Raw genomic sequence first — 21,477 nt, 5'->3', positions numbered from 1 at the left:
AACGACAATATTTTTTATATCCGTGCTAAGCTGGGTCAGGTATCTTGTATTATATTGTGAATGTAAAATTAAGTCTGCCTGTCTCTTTGTTACCTCTTCCTTATTAAGCCGGTTTGATTGTTATTGAACTTGACATTTTAGCAAAGAAAAATATTAAGCGAATTAAAGGAAAATACTAATGAAGTCACCGATTCAATATTTTGTACTCTTTTTCAAAAGCCTCTACAATTGTTCACATACTGAAGGAATATATTATGGCTGAATATTTTAGAAAAAGAATAAAAGAATAAATATTTAAATGAAATTTTAGGTTTATTACATTATTCAGATATTAATATTATACGAAATCTACTTTGCGTTTCATCAAGATATGACCCTTTCATTTATTGGAGACCTTTTTATATTTAACAAAAGAACAAAATTTCATTTGAAAATCAGACATACATTATTTCCAAATATCTCATTAAATCAAGGTTCTTTTGAATACATACGAAATGTCAATAATCTCGAATCTTAAAGAGTTTGTGTAAATAACTCTCATAACCTCAACTTTATTATATAATACACTATTTTAAATTCGCGGCTTCCGGAACCGTTCGCAGATATAGAATCAATGTCAGTCGGATGTCGTGGCGAAGCCGCGGTTCATCGCCGGAAGTGACATCAATCCTTATAACATTTTTAAACGAATACATTACAACATTTTCAAAGCCATTGGCATGTTTCAATACAAGGTTTTTCTATTTATAATGAGTTCGATTTTCAACACTTTTCAATGAGTGCTTGGTTTTGCTTCTTGTATCTTACGATTTAACGATTGATGTTGAACAAAGATTGCTCTCTTTCTGTCACCATTGATTTGATATTTGAAAGACGGGAACAACATTATTGAACATTATTTTACTTGGTGGTAGGGCTTTGTGCAAGCCCGTCTGGGTAGGTACCACCCACTCATCAGTTATTCTTCCGCCAAATAACAGTACTATTGTTGTGTTTCGGTTTGAAGGGTGAGTGAGCCAGTGTAACTACAGGCACAAGGGACATAACATCTTAGTTCCCAAGGTTGGTGGCACATTGACGATGTAAGGAATAGTTAATATTTCTTATAGCGTCATTGTCTATGGGTGATGATGACCACTTACCATCAGGTGGCCCATATGCTCGTCCGCCAACCTATAACATAAAAAAAAACTTTCCACCCCTTAAATATTTATATGTACGACTGTTTATAGAAAGAGTTAAATTATTAGCATTGGTTGATTGTGCTTGGTATTAGGTCTTCTCAATTGATATCAAACATTCAATAATATTCATTGAAGATCGAACAGGGTTTGGAAATACGATTCACCCAATTCAGCTGTAGTTTAAACAGCTTGTATATTTGAATCTTGTACCGTTGAACGGTAATATTCTTGTTTCATCAATTATTAAGGAACGTTCGAAATGTTTAGGCATTGATTTTACTATCATTAAGTGGATTAGTCCAAACATGAAGAGAACTGATTTTTCAAATCTTTGAAACGTGTATAGAATATTTGTAAAGACTTGGAATTGTATATGTATTATTTGCTCATATGTTTCTTGCATAAAAGGATTCGAAGTGTTATCGTAAATAGCTTGTGGCATGTTAAGTCTAAATGAAGACATGTACGGTGCTAACAATCGTATCAATAATGGGAAGCGTGGCATATAGATTTCCATTATATTGTCTAACTACACGCAATGGTATTTGCGCAAAAAGAGGCTCAAGTCGCTACGTTTGCTATAGTTTTTGTGACGTTTTTATCGTGCGAGCCCTATACTTGGACAAATTCAGGAGGAGGTAAGTGTTTTTTTTTTAAATAAATTTAAACTTATTGAAATTAAACTATTGAAATGACAGAGCTATTTTTAATGCAAAAGGTATGTTCATAACAAATATGTATGTTCCCCAAGATGTTAGACAATTCCTGTTACTTTCCTATTAGACTAAATGGCATTTACTTGTACTGTTTACCTTTAACTCGTTTTAAGTGCTATTTGATACACCACTATAAGCAAATGTATGGAACTACGTAACATATTATTGAATAACTTACATATAATAAGTTAAATAGTGGAGAAAAGTTACTGATGAGTTATTCTGTCGATCCTATACGGTAGATTCTACATTCCGGATTAATTGTTGACACGTTTAATATTTATTAAATTTTAATTTAATAAAAAAAAAATATTAAATTTTAATTTAATAAATTAAAATTTAATAAATATATTCAATGGTGCCTACTTAAAACCAATATTAAAATAAATTTTATTCAAGTGGCTTTTACAAGCACTTTTGAATCGTCATTTAACAATTAAGTGAAGCTACCACCGGTTTGGAAAGTAGATTCTACCGAGAAGACCCGGCAAGAAACTCAGTAGTTACTTTTTTTCGACATTTAAAAAATACAATCATGTTAGTTAAATACAATGATTTATATATGTAAAGTATCCTGCCTGGAAGTCAACAGGTAATAATTCCACGCTTTTTTATCATCTACAAAATCTTGTATCGAATAATATGCCTTTTTTAACAATGTATTTTTTTACAAACGATTTGAATTTACGAAACGGCAAAGTTATAAATGTCTTAAATCTGGGCCTATTTATAAAGTATGATATTTTGATTGTGGTTGATATAAAGAGTGTATAAAGATGTTGCGCTGAGGTATGATAGGATGCTCAAGCGATCTCGTGGCGAACTCCGAAAGGTCGGATTGGGTACAGCTTGGCTTAGTAGGTTTTCCAGTACATTTACAGTACTGACAGTCCCACTTACTGGTGGAAACACGTAAAAATGTTTTTCCAGCGAAAAAGGTATTTTTATAACTTCTGATATTGCTAGATAGATATTACACTTTAAATCATTTTTATTTATTGCTTTTGCATAATGGTGTCCACTTTCCCAAAAATAATACAACGACCGCTTGATATTTTTGACATATAATCCTCAAGTATTACTCGTTTGAAATGTAAATGTATCTCGTCCGCCCGAAAAGCACTGAATTATCATTTTCGTAGTTTTAGATGTCTTCGTAATCCGTTTGACTAAGGATACGCGTATAAAGAGAATTTATTCGGCGCGGAACAAGGATTATAGGCCATTAGGATCATGTTAGACGTTTGAATAGAATTGCTAGACAAAGAACAAAAATACAATTCCTTGTTGGCTTTCTTTTGAATAAAAATACACAAAAAGAGAAACGCTAACATCGTTTTAGGCTTTACGAACAAGGTAATGTTTTTATCAAAAATATATTTATTTTGAATTTCGCTGTAAGTGTGTAGGTAAGTACATATTTGAGCGGCTTTTGTCTATATGGTTTCACAATATCTTCATATATTATGTAGCAAATGTATATACGTGTATCTCCCGCTCATCAGTAATTCTGCCGCCAGACGGCAATACTTTTTATTTCTTTGTTCCGGTTTGATTTGTATTCGAGGTGTAATAACAAACAATCAGAACCCTGGCTAGTTCCGCGCTGATTGTGTTATAATTGATATGAAAAAAGGTCAATGATTAATGGGTAAAAATTATCGTACAAAAGCTAAAAGTTTATTTTGTAAAATATACTTAATTTTCTTGTAAATATAATAATGTATATAGTGAAGTTTATTGTCGTATCATTAGCAAGGAGAAGGCTTGGCGTCATAAGAGAACGTCGATGTGTGGTGTGTTGGTCGCCATCACGGTATAGAAATGGGTATTAGAATATAGATTTTATAAATTAAAAAAATGTATCATTTAATAATACATAAATCGCTGAAGACTCTTCAAGAAGGACAATTTTTTGTATCAACTTTTTTTTATAAAATAATTCGTCTTATAATTTTTTTGTTTTTGATGCTGGAAAAATAGTCAAGACATACAATTTCATCTTAAACCATTTCTAAATCGATGCCGTACAATTAATATGCAATCATAATATTAATACAAATCAGCAAAAGGTATTAATACATTTCAGTTTTCTATAAATTTTAATAATACGTATTAATATCACTGGCCCATTGCCTTTAAAGTCAAATCACGATGTGTCTAAAATACTTCCTTTCCCTGTTAATTTAATTCATCGCTTAAATTATATTCACAATTTTCGAATTTCGTGACATTTACAAGTAATTAAACCGGATATTTAACAAGGTTTTTTTATTTTTATTTCGTAGAGTGCGATGTCTCGACATTATCTACGAATGTCTTGTTCAAGAGACAGAGCTTTAAATACTTGTAGTAATAAAAACAATCATGTTAATATAAAATCTTTCATGATAGTTTCCTTTGAATTAAATATTTTCCAAGATAATAAAGATTGTATCTTTTACTTAGCGTCGATATCTTAATCAGAAAGGATAGTAAATATTGCGTCAACGACGTGATTTGGTTTAACATTTTGTTAAAACTTTCTTGGATTGAAGCCAAAGCGCGTTTGTTTATTTATTATTACAATTTTATAGAGCTAGCAGACGAGTAAAAATAAAATACGAGATAAATCATCTATAACGTGTTTAGAATGCCATTGTTGCTGGGGGGCGAAAGTCAGGAATTTTGACTATATGAATAACTAGCGACCCGACCCGGCTTCGCACGGGTGCGATACTAAATATACTACAAAATTCGTTTAGTTATTATACATTAAAAACTTTTAAAATTGTCAAAAAACAACAATCAGTGTTTACTATATTGTTCACATGAAAATTTTGTGTAATACATAGTATACAAAAGTTTCTTCTCGAATCACTCTATCTATTAAAGAAACCGCATCAAAATCCGTCGCGTAATTTTAAAGATCTAAGCATGTATAGAGACGGATAGCGGTGACCGTGAATCATAAAATATCTGAAGAAAAGTGTCAGAGTGTCAGAGTTTCCCGAGATTTGTTTTATTACATAATTTGTTATTAATGAAAATCGAAGAATGTAACTATAATATAATATATATGAGTATATATTTTATTTATAATTTCTATTTTAATACCAGTAACTCGTATGCCGATTACTTCGAAGTCGTAATTTTTTTCTAATTAAATACAACTTCTGATTTATGTAACCCCGTTTCAAGCATATCTCTAAGCTAATTAATAATTCATGCAATTAAAAATCGCTAACAACATTTTCTACGTCTTATTTTGATTTAACATAATTCATAATCATAACGATTTAATAAGAGTTTGCAAATATTTCTTTGGGGCACCTACATTATAATTTACAATTAAACAAGATTCAAATATTCCGTAATTTATTGTGATCCTATGTAAATTATTTGCTAAGTCGAATACAATATTTTGCTAAAGCAGGGATCGATTTATGTTTCAAGATATTCAGATATTGAGTCGAGATGGCCCAGTGGTTAGAACGCGTGCATCTTAACCGACGATTGCGGGTTCAAACCCAGGCAAGCACCGCTGTTTCATGTGCTTAATTTGTCTTTATAATTCATCTCATGCTTAGCGGTGAAGGAAAACATCGTGAGGAAACCTGCATATGACAAATTTCATAGAAATTCTGCCACATGTGCATTCCAACAACCCGCATTGGAACAGCGTGGTGGAATATGTTCCAAACCTTCTCCTCAAAGGGAGGGGAGGCCTTTAGCCTAGCAGTGGGAATTTACAGGCTGTTGTTGTTGTTATTTTGATATTCAGTTCAAAAGTTCAAAAGTCAAGATTGTAAAAGTGTTTTTTTTTATAACGTAGAGATTCGGTTAGTAATACAAGTGAGGGAACATCTTAGATGTTAGAAACCGCTATAACAATGTTATGTATAAATATTATATTACATACATTATATATAATATTAGTGTATATATTATAGAGTGACCACTTTACCACCTGGTGACCTTGATATTTGATATTTTTTTTAACTATTATATACTAGTAGACGCCTGCGTCTTCACTCGCGTTTTAGAATCTTGGTTGGCTTGTGTTAGGCAAAAAAAGTAGCCTATGTCGTTTTTTGGAAATCAAGTATTTCTCATACTAAATTTCATCAGACTCGGTTCAGCTGTTCGTGAAACAGCGACAGACAGACAGACAAAGTTGCTTTATAATATTAATATAGATTATTTTATCTGCCGCTTTCTTGGTTTAATAGTTATTTTACAAAGTTTTGATATATTCTATTCCCGGAATTGGTACCTCGGGTTGGAAAATATTTGGAATTTATCTGTTCAGAAAATTGACTTCTACGATTGTGGTTTTGGATGCCGTCGGTATTATTAACAGTCCGCTTATGGCGTTTTGCCTTCTAATCGGACCTGTGCTTGTGAACACACTTTTGCAGTTAAGTTCTGCTCAATTAGTTAGTATTGAGGGATATCAGATAGGGAAAAATCTGAAAAAAATCACGCAAACACATAAAATTGGTAAAACAAAGCGACATCTCTAACCCGAATAAAATATAATATGGTAGAAGTACTTTTAATATGAATGGAAAAATGTAATCATCCTCACGCTTTTAAGTTTTCGCTGTATTTCACAAAATGCTTTCATGTTTTTTGTTTAATTACGCACTTAGGGAGTCATTAATGGACCCTCTAATTTTATATTTTGTATCATTACATTACTTCCAGTTGACATTTTATGTAACGTTTCCTTAGCCAGAACCTTATTTGATTATTATAACATTATTATTTATGTCAACAACTATTTCATCCCTATTATCCCTGTCATTACAAAAGTAAAGTAAAAAAGTAAAGCAAAGTCTGTACATTTCCCACTGTTGAGATAAGGCCTCCTCTTCAGTTAAGGAGAAGGTTTGGAACATATTCCACCACGCTGGTCCAATGCGGGTTGGTGGAATGCACGTGTGGCAGAATTTCCTAGACACATGCAGGTTTCCTCACGATGTTTACCTTCACGACATTATTACAAAAATACAAGGAAATTCCATCATTGTTCGTCATTCAGCTGTTCCTAGTGAAGATGATTTTTAATTGTTGATCACATTGTATTATTTTTCTGACACGGAAGATACTTTATATAAGGGAAAGAGATGGAGAAAAATCAATGAACGGGACGTATTTATTTTTGATAAAAATACTGACGATCTGAGTTCTGACATTTATTCCGGTGATTGTTAAATCTTGGCCTTATATCTAATCTATACAAATACTTTACTAATATTTTAAATGTGAATGTAACCTTGTCTGTCAATCCCTCTTTCACTACCAAACCTTTGGTATGAAGCAAATTTTAACCCTAAGGATAAATAAATACATATGCATTCAGTACAAAAGGCCTATTTTAATATTACAAACAGACACTCCAATTTTATTATATGTATATATATTTTGTTTACTGTAATTTGTCCTGATTCCTGATGTTATATATTTCAAAATAATCATTTTAATAATAATAATAATTAGATGAAATTTAAACGAGATTTAGACTTCGTTACCGCTCGAATAATCGCAAGGCTTAAATATAAAATTGTAAAGGTAACTTTACTACTATACATATTTTGTATATATTTCTGAATTCGCGTTCGTTGAAAAGAAACAAATTGCTGGATTAATTATAAATCAACTTAAGTCAAAGTACACAAGACGTTTTAGACGAATTGGTGGATTTTAAGAAGTAAATCCAAAACTGTATCACAAAATTTAACAAGATCTTGACTATCAACTTAAGACCCTTCAACTTAAAGTAATATCACTATTAATTAGTAAGAAACGCGTAGTAGATTTACTCAGCTTTTAATTATTTTGTCTTATAAACCTAAGAAATCATACACAAAAAATAAAGCAAAATAAAGCAGAATAATATGCTGTATAGTCGTGCTCTATTTAAAATTCATTTTTAAAATTAAAAATGCGCTAAATTAAGATATCTTTTGAATCAAACCTGAGAAACAATAATCTTGCATACCCAAGCATTCAAAAGTTAAATAAAGCTATATAAAAGTGTATCATCAAACCTGTCCCCTAAGAGGGCATTCTTTCGAATAAAATATACACTAATACAACAGACGTTTAATTTATGTAAATGTAGGTCGGAAGCAATAAAAACACAAATTCTACTTCCATTGTTGTATAGTTGTGTTTGTACGATCTCGTTGGCTTTTGTTTTGCTAATAGTTCCCGTATATCCTAATTGCTCACAACATGGTATGGTAGAACTAATTCTAAATTCAAACCATTCCACTTTTAAATTTGAAGGCTTGGAATTTGTTTTTCTTTTTTTTCAATTGCGGTTTCAATCAAGTCGTCTATAGAGCGTGGCTAACCGCCTTTTTCTTGCGTTTATATAGATGGTTTTTGTGATTTCGATATTTTGAATCTGTTCTTTTTTATTAAAAATTTGGTGAGTGCTATCTTTTAAATATTACTCTATTTATTTTATTTGGATGATATTTATATTCAGTTTAATAAAGTTGGTTTAAAACCAAATTATTATTTAATTCTCACAGCATCTCCAAAGAGGAACGTTTACCTTTTTACCGTTTAACATTTAAATAAAAAAAAATAATTGTCTATATTGGTTCCACTGTTAAATGATTAAAACATTATAAACAAATAGATTATTTTGAATCGTGGAAGATTATATAGAATAGTATTAGTAATTCAGTATTCAGATTACTGAGAATTTTTTTAAGAACTTTATCTAAAATCACATTACATAACATCTCAGCTATTTCGTTTTATAACAATGATATGACTATGTAATGGAATTGAAAGTATCGCTGAACGAAAAAATAATAGCGTAAAATCCAACAGACGTATGATCTCTTTTTTCCATTTAGACGCAGTATTGTATTTGATTTTATTACCTACAATGATTTTTCGCTGTAGACTCGCCTCTTTTACTACATGAAAAATGTCGGTATTGTACACATGTTGTTAGATTGAAACAAGCCAGATTTGTTTTTCATAATTTATACGATAGTTAGTTCCCATAGTAATGTACGGTTTGCAATTTTGTTCGGTGTTTCTTTTAGATTCGATTTGAGTTCGAATTAGTAACGATTCATATACACATAGTCATTGAAATTTAGCCTTTATTGTATACTATACAGATATATTTAAATAGGATAATGGCACGGATTAAAATTGTGTGCTCGGCTTTAGCTTTCGATTATGTCAAGAGCCGAGATGGCCTAAAGTCCAAGCAAGCACCACTGAACATTAATTTGCTTGATTTTTGCTTATGATTCATCACGTGCGCGGCGGTGAAGGAAAGCATCGTGAGGAAAGCATGTGTCTTATTCAATAGAAATTCTGCCACATTCTTCTCAATGGGAGAAGAGGCCTTAGCCCAGTCGGAAATTTACAGCCTGCTGTTATGAAACGATTTAAATATTCCTATAAACATATTCCTGTAAAATATATAATATAATATTTCTTAGAATTCACGATAATCTTTTAAATGGAATAAGGTTCTCTTTTAGGTAGTGTGCTTAAATAAAGGCAACCTATATACGCTAATGATCATGCTAACTTAGCATCATTCGACACGAAATCCCGCGACGTCGAAGGATTTGTAAGGATGTGCCTTCCAAATCCTCATCAACAAAGTCTCCGAAAACGCTTTACGGTACCTTTGATTATAAATTTACATAAGCCTCTGTACGCAATTAAACCTGACCAATGGAGTCGTACTTTGATCTAGCGTTATCATTTATTCATGACTAAATGCCGTGTGGAATACATTATCAACCTTTCATGATAAAGTCTATAATCAATCAAATCTATTATTATTAAAATATTCATTATAATCACTTAGTATTCAAAAAGAGTTTTGATATTGATACATGAAGTTAAATAATAATGAAATATAAGATTTTCTCACTCACTGTATCGAATCGATACGGTGAGTTTCGTTTGTAAAACATGGAATCTTTTAAATAAAATAAATATAACTAGTGACAATGGTAGGGGTGAAAGTGACAATAGTAGTGATGACCGGTGTTTACGCAGCAAACGTACGAGAAAAGAGGTAGTCCGATATGGACACTTCTAACATTATCAACATCTACCATCAAAATTTAGTTTTGTGAACAAGTCATAGGTAGATAATGTTGAAATATCTAGCTCCGCCGAAAAAAAATTAATACATGTTAAATATCCCGTATTTAATAACTGTAATAATAATGAAATATTTATCATTGTTTAATATAGTATTACTAAATAACATAAACCAAACTATTTGTTATGATATTACTATTAATTATAATAAAATTGATATTCTAAAATTGTATTATATTTCATAATAATTTTGACTGTGAAACAGTAACACAGATTAATTAATCGCAAAAGGTCCTAAAGTTTTCCTATAAACCATTAAATATAAATAAAATTTATTGCCGAACGAATTCCAGGGAATTACGAATCAGGCTTAAAATTTTACACAGAAAATTAATGATTATACAAAATATTATTCTACGAATTTATTTTACTGTAAATATTATTATATATTGAAAAGGATATGGATTTGTGATGAGTTTGAGGCACCAACTTCTGGGTCGCGTGTCCTGTGTCAAATACCTGAGGGCTACTGGGGTGAAGCCGGGAAAGGGCAGGCCTTGGCCCACCGTACTCTCCGTGCTCAGTCCACCCTCTGAGTCCGATTCCCCCCCTTCAGAATCTGAACACCCCCCACTCGAGTCCGACCCACCTTCGCGGTACCCGTAGTAAGGCATCTCCCTTTCTCCCGACATTCACTTAACTTATAAGCTCATTTTATCACTTATTCTACACTACACTATTATTTCACCATCTTCGGAAGACCTTCAACTGTACAGATAGGTGTCGCTTTGGATTGGTAAAGAGTGCGTACACTGTTCTACCAGGGAGTGAGAAGAGAGCTCCATGATTTTGGAATGTGAAGATTAAAACCTGCAACAAAGAAAGAATACATTAGATTCAATACCATTTAATGTATAAGTTATATGCGTTGGTTATCTAAATAAATAAATCTAAATAAAAAACTTTATTTATTTATAGATACTCAAAAGCAAAACATGAGTTAAATGTAGAAGTTTAATACGGGAAAAGCTTTCCGCATTTTTATAAAAGTAACAGACTTTATGTGCCGTCCCAATTTTTATTAAGGGTTCAATTCAACAAGACAGTTATTATTATTTTTTTTTTACGAATATTATGAATAATATGATCCAAATTAATTAAGGAGTTACTAATGTTCCTATTCACCCCTCCTTTTAAGCCTATCACTTGTGATAGGAGTGGTGACGACGGTGCCCATAAATTATTGACGCTAAAGTTATATTTATGGGGTCGCTCGTAAAATTTCGTGTTTATTCAAAAATTTTTTTTAGAAATTTCGAAACCTATGACAGCACTTCTTTCATCTATATTGGGTCGCAAAATTATGAAACCTTATTTAAATTGTTTTTTAATGTCAAATAGTTGTACATTATTTTTGTTAGAATTGGAGTATGTCGGTAACAATTCACTTTCGTTTTGTTTATGTTTTTCATTCGTTTTCATATACAGCCCTAGCATTGCGCTATTAATGTATAAGATTTTGACTCTGCTATATCTGACGAGCAGACTTTATGAAAAAGGAGAAAGGTAATTAAACTTCTTGACTCTTTAAAAATAGATCGAAGAAAATCGGAATCATCAAATTCGAATCTGTTTTCGATAATCGCGGGTTTGCAAATATTTTTACGTTCAGTCAGAGTAAGAAAACCTTCGTCAGTTTTCAAATTAATTCCTTTATCATGTCATAAACTCTTAGTCACTTTTGAATCTAAACATCAAATCATTGCGACGCAATATGTCATTCTCGATCGGTAATGTCAGATTATCGCTCATACCGAGCACACGAAAATAGATCTTAAGGTGACGAACCTTCTCAAACCTCGACTGTACATATATATGTACGGTTCGCATTGAGAACCGACTTTTTGAAGTTTAAAAAGGACTAATGAATGAAGGAAGTTGTAAATTATTTATTGATAATTTCTGCTAAGTTGGAGATATTTCCTTTGATAATTGGAATTTATTGCTTAATGATCGCTATTTAAGTTATAAGTGCTTTTACTGAGTATCGATAATTCCAGAAATATGTTTCGAAACCATTGATATCAAAAACGTTTGACGCGTTTATAAGTATACTATATAATATGTATGTTCACAATTACATCATTCATTTATATATATAAATATGAATAAAAATAGTTACTGTATATATATATTATTAACCACGTGGAATGGTGGCAAGAATACTAGCAGACAGCCAACGATATCCCCGTTGGATCACAATATTGATCCTCTGGGCATAATGTCGTAATTCATATATATGTAATGGAATAATATCATAAGAAAAATATTTTTAAGTTTGTTTTTATTAATTTTAATACAATGCTTTAATCCATAAATTGTATGACAATATATAATTTTGATATAAGCATATAGTAATCAACAATACAAATTTTATGTCAACGTTTTAAAAATATATTAAGTTTGACGTTATATAAAAGCCGAGTAACCTTTTAGAGATAGTACAGATTTTTTAAATGGAACATGAATTTTTCGTTTGAATTTTTTATTATACTTTAGAAATAATTTTAACGGCGTATATAAAATATAAATCAAATTTCGTAACCGTGTTTTTATGAAACCCTTAAAAGATGCCGTCCCTTCAATAAAGGATATGCTAAAATACCAAGAAAAAAAACTCAAGAAAAAATAGTCTTGATTTTAAGGACTTGAAAGATAAAAAGAACGCTTTGTGGCGCAATGAGGGCAATCCTCATTTGCTCGACGGATGTTGAAATATTTTGATCACAAACAAAAATTTTACAGCCAACAATTAACTTGAGTTCAGAGGCAGGCGCTGCCAAATTACCGGAGTGTACGCTTTGCATGAAAATTGATGGCCGCGTCATGAAATTACATGAGCTACATAGGAAAGTTCATGTGACATACCAACTTAATGTAGTGGTGCAAAAAGCTTCATCAAAAGTATAACACCTCGCCTCATTGCCTCCACTGGTGACAGGAGGGTTCGTTTTTTGCCCAGAGGATCGGAATTGCGATTCAACGGGGAAATGCTGCTAGCATTCTTGCCACCATTCCACGCGGTCAAGATTTATACAGTAACTAGTTTAAGTTCATATTTGTATATATATATTTAAGCATTTAATGTTGTTAATTCTTATGTCAATAAATTTTATTTAATGATAATAAGGTCTTATTTAGTTCAACGTCAGCCTCTAAATTTCCCACTGCTGGGCTCAGGTCTCCTCTTCCTTTGAGGAGAAGGTTTGCAACATATTTCGCCATGTTGTTCACAGAAATACACATGTGGCAGATTTTCTATGAAGTAAGACACATGCAGGTTTCCTCCCGACGTTTCCTTCCTTAAGTGGTGCTTGCCTGAGCTTGAACCCGCAATCATCAAGTTCATTCATTGATTACAATATACATACATCATCAATTACAATATACATTGTATTGAAAATGATCAAACGCCTTTGTTTGTTGTTTTATCTAATAAAAGATCATTTATATTTGATTTCTAATCGGAAACAGATAGATGGATCAGCTGATACGATTTGGATTACCACAGCCTATACAGGATGCGGCGTAGGTAGAAATGGCAGGAAATAAATCGGGACATTTTTGTGAAAAGACTTTTTGAATAAAATGAATTCACTGAGAAATTACTTTACGTTGTGTGAAACCCTGTACATTATGAATGTCTTTGAATTTGCTTTCTTACTTTATTAAATTCGTACTTTTTAATTTTAAAACATAATAAAAAAGTGTTTTTATTTACAAATTTCATAAAAATGTTTATGACACTTTAAAAATATGACATGATATTCATAAATTTTTATGACACTTTAAAAATCACTGTATGAGAATAAAAATGTGTTATATATATGCGAAGGTATAAAACAAGAGTTACACTCAGAAAATTAATGAAGTATGATGAGATGGTGGTGAAAGGTGAGTGTTTGAGATAGAGATCAATGGAAGAGAAGAACACGCTGACCCTAATAAATATAAACAAGGGTAAATCAAGATCAAACAATTAAAATATTCATTATTCAAGTATACTTATAGAAGCACTTTTGAATCGTCGTATTACAGTGTTGAATTAAATGTATTGCACCAAGAAAATTTCCAAAAAACTCAGTTGTTATTCTTTCCCGTAATTTTTATTAAATAGCAATAATGTACAATTTATGTATATCCTGCATATAAATTAATAAAACAAATCTATAAAAGAATTCCATGATTTTTTTGTCTCTAATATAATAATGTATTGATTGATATGCGTTATTTATCCAAAAAAATGACATGATATTCATATTTCCAATGGGACAATAATATTTAAATGAATGCTGAAGTAGCCTAAAGATTAAAGTTATTCATTTCGGGATATTTACCATGTTTTTTATGTTTGTTCGGTGGAGCTCGATAATTCGACATTATCTACGAATGTCTTGTTCACGAGACTCTACCGAACAAAAATAGAAAACACGGTAAATATCCCGAAATGAATAACTTTAATAATAAAAATAACCATGTTAATTTAAAATCTTACCCTTAAGATAATGTTAATAGACTGACAGCTGTTAAAATGTTAAATCAAAATGTTAAAAGATTATGTAAAATAGTGTGATGAATTAAATGTGAAAAATGAATACTAATTCAGTTTCAATCAGCTACTCCTTTACCATTTGACATTTTTATTCCAAACAAATTTTTACTTCTAAAATAACATGAATAAGCTAATTTACCGAAGAAGTAAATTGATTTAATGTCGATCGATTGGTTTGTTCCTTCTACATATTATATTTTCATGGTCGGCGGTGCGTAAATGTTGTAGAAAATTATTAATTATATTATTTTTTTATGTATACATATAACGAACCTAATATAGAGCCACCTGATGGTATGTGATCGCCCATAGGCATTGGGGTTGGAAGAAATATTAACTATTCCTTACATTATCAATGCACCAGCCTTAGCAACTAAAATCCCTTGTGTCTTTAGCTGCGTCATTCACCATTCAAACCGGAATAAATCAATACTTAATATTGCTTCTTGGTAGAATATATAATGAGTGGTGTACTTAATCGGATGGGTTTGTCCAATGTTCTACCAAGTAAAAATGTATTTTCCTACAAGCCTTATGAGTGTATGTTATTACTTAATATGGTATATTTGTTATCCCATATGATTACCGATATAATTAGGCAAATATATACAGAGTTCGTCTTATATGTTGGAAAAATTTATACCTTCCGATTTACGTTAAACGATCTATGACGTTTTTCGGTTCGATACCAGAGTCGCATAAAATTCAAAGATACGCAATCATCAAGTCAATAAAATATGGTGTAACTTGCGAGTTCATATCTACGTCGTTATGTTTTATGCATATTTCGTTACCCTCTTTATGGTACTTAATGGTATGGACGGACGCCAAACTATGCAAAATATTTTAAGTAATGTGACGATGTATCGAAAAGAGCAGTAAAATAAAAAATTAGGCATGTTTAAAACACTTCCGTCTCAATTTTAACGTATTTCATTTTAAATAATACACAGCCAAAAAAATGTGTTTGATATTTCATGTAACAAATAATAATAAATATAAAAATAGTCACGGACTTAAATTTATACTTTGCACTCCATGTAAAATACACGTGTATTAATATGTGGATGCTTAAAATAACTTATTTAAAAACTCATCTGAATTAATAAACACAAATATAGTAATATGGCTACAAAATGAGAAGGCATTTTTAATCTTAGTGTATTTAGTAAAATTATAATCATAGCATAGGAAAAGTCTTTTACGAAAGATGAAATGAAATGGTATTGAAAAAAAAATGCATGTGAAATAAAATGCTCTATGGCATCGTGTCGATGTGTGTCGCTTTTGTTTACAAAACAACGAACTAGTGGTTGTCCTTTATTATGACGTAGCAAGCAGTGCGGCCCTTTCACGACTTTGTATAGTCTAATTCACTACTGCTAAAATGCAATACTTTGTGTCGCTGCATTCCAATTTCAACGGTGAGTGAGCTGAAATAATTGTAGATATCAGGAATGTAACGTATTACAGGGTTGCCAACGCATTGTCAATTTTAGGAACAGGAATTCCTATGCGCATTGCTTGTCTACCGCTTTAGAATAAATATGATAACGTAAGTATTTCATATTTCACTTTGTATGTAGTAAGCCTTCAAATATTTTTATTTTCAACACATACCTTTTTTTAAGACAACAGTTGAAGGATTTATTTATTGATAAATTGAATGGCATGAGATAAATTATAACATTTCATAAATTTTCGGTGCTAACCTGGATTTGAACCACGACCTTCGAATAAAATCGACGTGTTCAATCCATTGAACTAAGTCAGCGTCTTACGGTAACCAGTATGAATTTATGTTAACATCTCAATCTGGTATATATTAAAGCTTGAGGTAATAAAGATTGCCTGCATACTCGTATCCGCGATGAATGTTATTTGAGTATCATAATTTTCTTTAGTATGTATAAAGTAAAGCCCATACAGCTTTTTATGACGCCGTTATAGCTTCGAAATATTATGTAATACATATTGGAGTTTGGGAGGTTACTTATTAGATTACTTTGTGAACTTTTAGTAACAACTAAAGTATTTATGTTATACCAGACGTACAGGTAATTGTATAAGTTTTCTACGTCAATTAGCTAGAGGGAAAATAGCAATAATTTCATTGTTATATTACTTACTAATAGAAGTTTGAGCGAACAATATAATTAAACAAGAAATGTTATATCTTAGAAAGGGTTGAGTTTTAATTAAGCTATTATTTAAATACGTACAGGTAAGCTATTATAAAGTCGTGAAACATTATATTATTCTTAGCATTTTGTATTTTGGTTGGGGTTAATTGGTGATTTTTTTAACTTTTTGTAATATCCACAAGAAATATTGGTAGTAAAATATTAAGGCCACCGCATCAAAAAAAATAAAAAAATAAATCTGCAAATATGCCAATATAGGTGAAGTTAGGTTTAATTTATTTTTTAAAATAAAACTGATCGATATTGGTGCATTCGTAGTTTTTTTTCCTGTGGGTACGGGTATAGTACCGAATTATCTGTATATACAGTAAAGTACATAAGAATTATGTATTTATGTATATTGTCTTACAACATCTATCCATCCTGCTGAAGTAGAGTTCTTACTCTCGTAAAATTAACATATCTTTAGTTATGTATAACCTAAATAGTCCGTAGTTTCTATTTCAAAATAAAATATGCACAGTTTTGGGGATATCAACGTAATTTATCATCAAAAGGCATTTATATCATTAACAGTTGTTGTTACATTTAATAATAATAAAGCTATTTTTAAGCGACTTCAAAAAAAGGAGTGTTCTTAATTTGACCCGTATATATACATATATTTATTAATTTCTATTTTGAGAAAATAACACTTAAAAGAGTAAAATAAAATATTTTTTCTAGAAATATTTACATACGATCGACCGATTTCAATAATACGTGTTTATATCAAATTATTTTATTACTTTTTAGTGATTACTTTGAAGTCGGTGTTATTTTTTACAAAAAAAATATTTTATTATAGTTATACAAATAGAAGATTACTCTACATATATTCTTATAACGAAATATTCTTTGCACTATGTAAAAAGTTTTAAATAGTTAAAAATCATCAAATAGTTTGTTGTCTTTAGTTAACTATCTATAAACCTAATTTTACTAATACATATACTACACAGACCTATATAGTACGTACTCGATCTTTTTCTTGCTTAATTGTCTCTTATAATGTTAGACAGTGACAAATATGTTTTACACAGTTCTAATAAACAAGTTATTAATTTGTCCAAGCTTTTGAAATTGGAATCTCTAAAAGTGAATTATATCAACGTGTGATATATTTGTTGTACGAAGAGTATAAGAGTAAGTAATAAAGACAGCATTAAATTTTTTTTTAATAAAATAGATGATAACTAAATTGACAACACTTTTCAGGTACTAATGGATGCGTCATTTCGCACTACAGGGAATAATATGTTGTGATTTTTTAATTATTTTGTATTCGCTATTATTGCTTCAAAATTATATAATGTTCTGCGCCCCATCCGCCATTTGTTTTGTAATTTGAGGATTAGAAAGATTTAGTGTGTTATAGGCTTTTTTGATATTGCAACTTTTTTTTTTTTGCAAAATATTATTGTACTTTATGTAAATTAAGTACCACTTACGTGAAGCATGATATTCCAAGTGTTACGTATATAATGAGAATAAATAAAAACCTTAATATTCTCAGTGTATTTTAGTTGACTAATACAAATTTCAGTTTTATAATAGACACGACATGAACTATTAACATTTTGGTCGGCCTGGTGAAATATTCTAATTGTACAATAATATTTTGTCTATTACATTGAATTGCCTTAATACATATAGCACCGTATCTCATTACCCGCAGTGCCTTTACAGACACCGAGGAGGTATGGCAATTAACATTACTGCGGGACCTTGGTCGATACGGGTTTATGTGAGCGAGGAATACGCTCAAAATGACAACCATAAAGGTTTGTGGCCATATTATAAACTCGAATGTTTTAAACAAGGTTTTTTTTTTACAGTAAAGTTCAAATTCAAGGTACGACGAAAATTCGTAACGTTTCCTTAGTTTGATAACAAAAATGGTGTACTTTAATATTTCAATGGTCTGTTTTACGCCTGAAAAAGCGAAAGCAAGTGTCAGAATGATTGGTTGAGACGTTAAGTTTTAAAATCGCAACAAAGAATTAATATCACTGAAGATTGAGATTAATACGTATGAACGTTTTGAATGAATAAATAATATTTTCTAAGGCGCCACTATAATGATACATGCTAATTATATCATAATTCGAAGTATATTACATGCTATGATTTAGAAAGGGAACGACACACTGAACAATCCATCACGCTAAAGAGGGCATATAAATGGACTCCGCGTAGCAAGTATTAATCATTCGTGACAAACTAACAACTCCATACCAATCGAGTCAGTCGAACACGTAGATATAATAAATCATAAGTTTACATGTATCTGGCACATGTCTACTGAACTTTACTTTAAGAGTTTGTTAGGGAATAATTCTTAGTAATAGATTAGTAGTAAGTTTCATTAAATACAAATAGAGAACAAGCTCAAAAATGTATTTCATAATATGGATGATCCCATCACGATAGGCCAGCCTATCTAGCTAGCTAGAGTTCCTTCAATACAAGAATAATTAAATAGGTATAAGGAATTCAAACAAAAACATCGTAACCATATGCCACATTTGAATCCACACAGTGTGTGCTCGTAATCGTTAGTATTCGTTCGTAATCGTAAAGCGTTAGCTCAGCAATGAGAAATTTACAGGTTGTTTTTGTCAAACATGCAGACACATTAAACTTCTAAGTTCAAAGTTATAGAATGATTCACGTCTAGATTACATCTTAAATAATCGGAAAAATATAATAATTAAAAAAAATCGTCTGTCTCTTATGTGAGATCTTAAGCTTATCCATATTTAAGAACGGTTTAGGTTATACCATAAATTTTGTGCGAAAATTGTACATGTTAGTAAGTAAGTATGATTATAAAACATAGGTATTTTATTCATAGTTATAATTCTTGAATATGTATACCTATTGGAAGTTTGTGTATGTACATTATTAGTATAATTATGGAAGGGGAAGTCAAACAGACTGTTGCCATAAGAAGTTAGTTATAACTCCAAGAAAGCCAAAGATGGAAAAAAGTCCAACATTAAAGGAAAAATATTGTAACTATTTTCATCATGTCAGTTGAAGTAAGTTGGTGTATTAACATGAGTTTGTATTTCTTTCGACGACAAGATGCCTTAAGGTGTATTTGTCACCGCCAAAATCAAATTTAAAAATCTAACACATATTGCTTGTCCGAATGTGAACACATGATCCGTTGTAAAAATATTCATGGCCTATTCACTGTGTCTTCCTGGTTCATAAACTATCTACATTGTAAAAATATAATGGTATATAATGTGATCAACAGTTTAAAATCTTAACTAAGTATATTTCCTTGAATCTATATCACGTATACAACACACATTTATGAAATCCATTAAAAAGTAACTGTGAACTTTTCCTAGGTAGATTGTATTTTTAGAATCTATGCTATCATGAAGTTTATTAGTTTAATGAACTTTTTTGCACGAGAAAGCAGTACATCATAATCGCACGGAAAAATAAAATCGTGTTAAGGAGGTATTATCGCCGTAGCGATATCAGGCCACCTGTGTGGTAGAACCTTAATTATAGTAAGAATAGATAAAAGAGGATTTTACAAAAACGGAAATTTCAAATGTATATAATATAAGATATAATAATTAGAATATATTATAATTATAAATAAAAATAGAAATAAATAAATAATTTGTTTATATACAAATTTGTACATACATATTGTACACTCGACAAAATAGCACAGTTGTAGCACACACACACACACACACTCACTCACACTGTAACAAATGTACAAAATATATATAATATAGTAAATTATGAAAAAAAAATTGTTGTAGATTATATAATCGAAAAAATATTAGTATTATTGTGGATGTAAATTTTTCGTTAATTTGTGACTTATATAATGTTTAAAAAGTGCAAAAATCCCATTACATAATCTTTTCCAAAAGTAAATAAAAGTTGTAAGGAAAATAACTACATTTTGTACATTATTTTTTTATAGAAAAAGTTGGACGATATTACTTATCTTTTCTATTTTGGTATACAGGGATGACATCTTATTACAAACTTCAATCATTTCTGATTATAAAGTTCGGGAAATATTTATAAGAAAAGAAAATTTCAGACGATATTCTTTTTGGTCTCCAGTTATTTGGGAAATACGACGGTTTTATCACAAAAATAGACCGTTTTTACAATAAGTTATATTCAATTATTGCCTTTTCTTTTCTATCACTTTTCTCATTCCTGTCTAAAACAATTTGAATTTGAGGAACAAGTTATTTTGTTTTATTATTCCAATATTTAGGGTTGCTTGAACATATAATGAGATAACAAATAATGTATAGGTAGGTGGTAGCTTGATGGTAGCTGTAAATTAGGTCCAACTGTGTCACATGAACATCAAAAGTTCTTTTATGATTCTACTTCAATATTTTTATCTTGCTGGTTGGGCTTTGTGCAAGTCGGTCTGGGACCCACTTATCGGATATTCAGTATTAAGAAATACTCCACATTACATGCCCATACTAAGTATTAAGAAAGTCAGTGTATCTATCATGGTATGGGCATGTAATGCGGAGGAATGAGGAACATATTGTGAGGAAGGCCTTGAGCATGGATGTGGATAGATATAGAGGTAGAGGACGACCAAGAAAACGATGGATGGACTGTGTGAAAGACGATATGGTAAGAACGAATGTTACTTGTGAGATGACGTCTGACAGAGAAGTATGGAA

The 21,477-nt window shown here is 30.8% G+C and overlaps 1 protein-coding gene across 5 annotated transcripts in view; it reads right to left on the bottom strand.

Annotated features, from left to right (window-relative positions):
* LOC124529793 (voltage-dependent T-type calcium channel subunit alpha-1G-like) overlaps positions 1 to 21,477 on the bottom strand; it is a 144,029-nt gene that overhangs the window by 53,967 nt on the left and 68,585 nt on the right. For all 5 annotated transcript variants that reach the window (XM_047103708.1, XM_047103705.1, XM_047103710.1 and 2 more), the window contains exon 3: positions 10,445 to 10,852. In XM_047103708.1, coding sequence (XP_046959664.1) covers positions 10,445 to 10,674 — 230 coding nt within the window. In that variant the 5' untranslated portion in view covers positions 10,675 to 10,852. The remainder of the gene's footprint in view (positions 1 to 10,444; positions 10,853 to 21,477) is intronic.

Source organism: Vanessa cardui, chromosome 5 (assembly GCF_905220365.1).
Source record: "Vanessa cardui chromosome 5, ilVanCard2.1, whole genome shotgun sequence".
Taxonomy (NCBI): Eukaryota; Metazoa; Arthropoda; class Insecta; order Lepidoptera; family Nymphalidae; genus Vanessa; species Vanessa cardui.
This window is presented reverse-complemented; position numbering and strand designations above follow the sequence as displayed.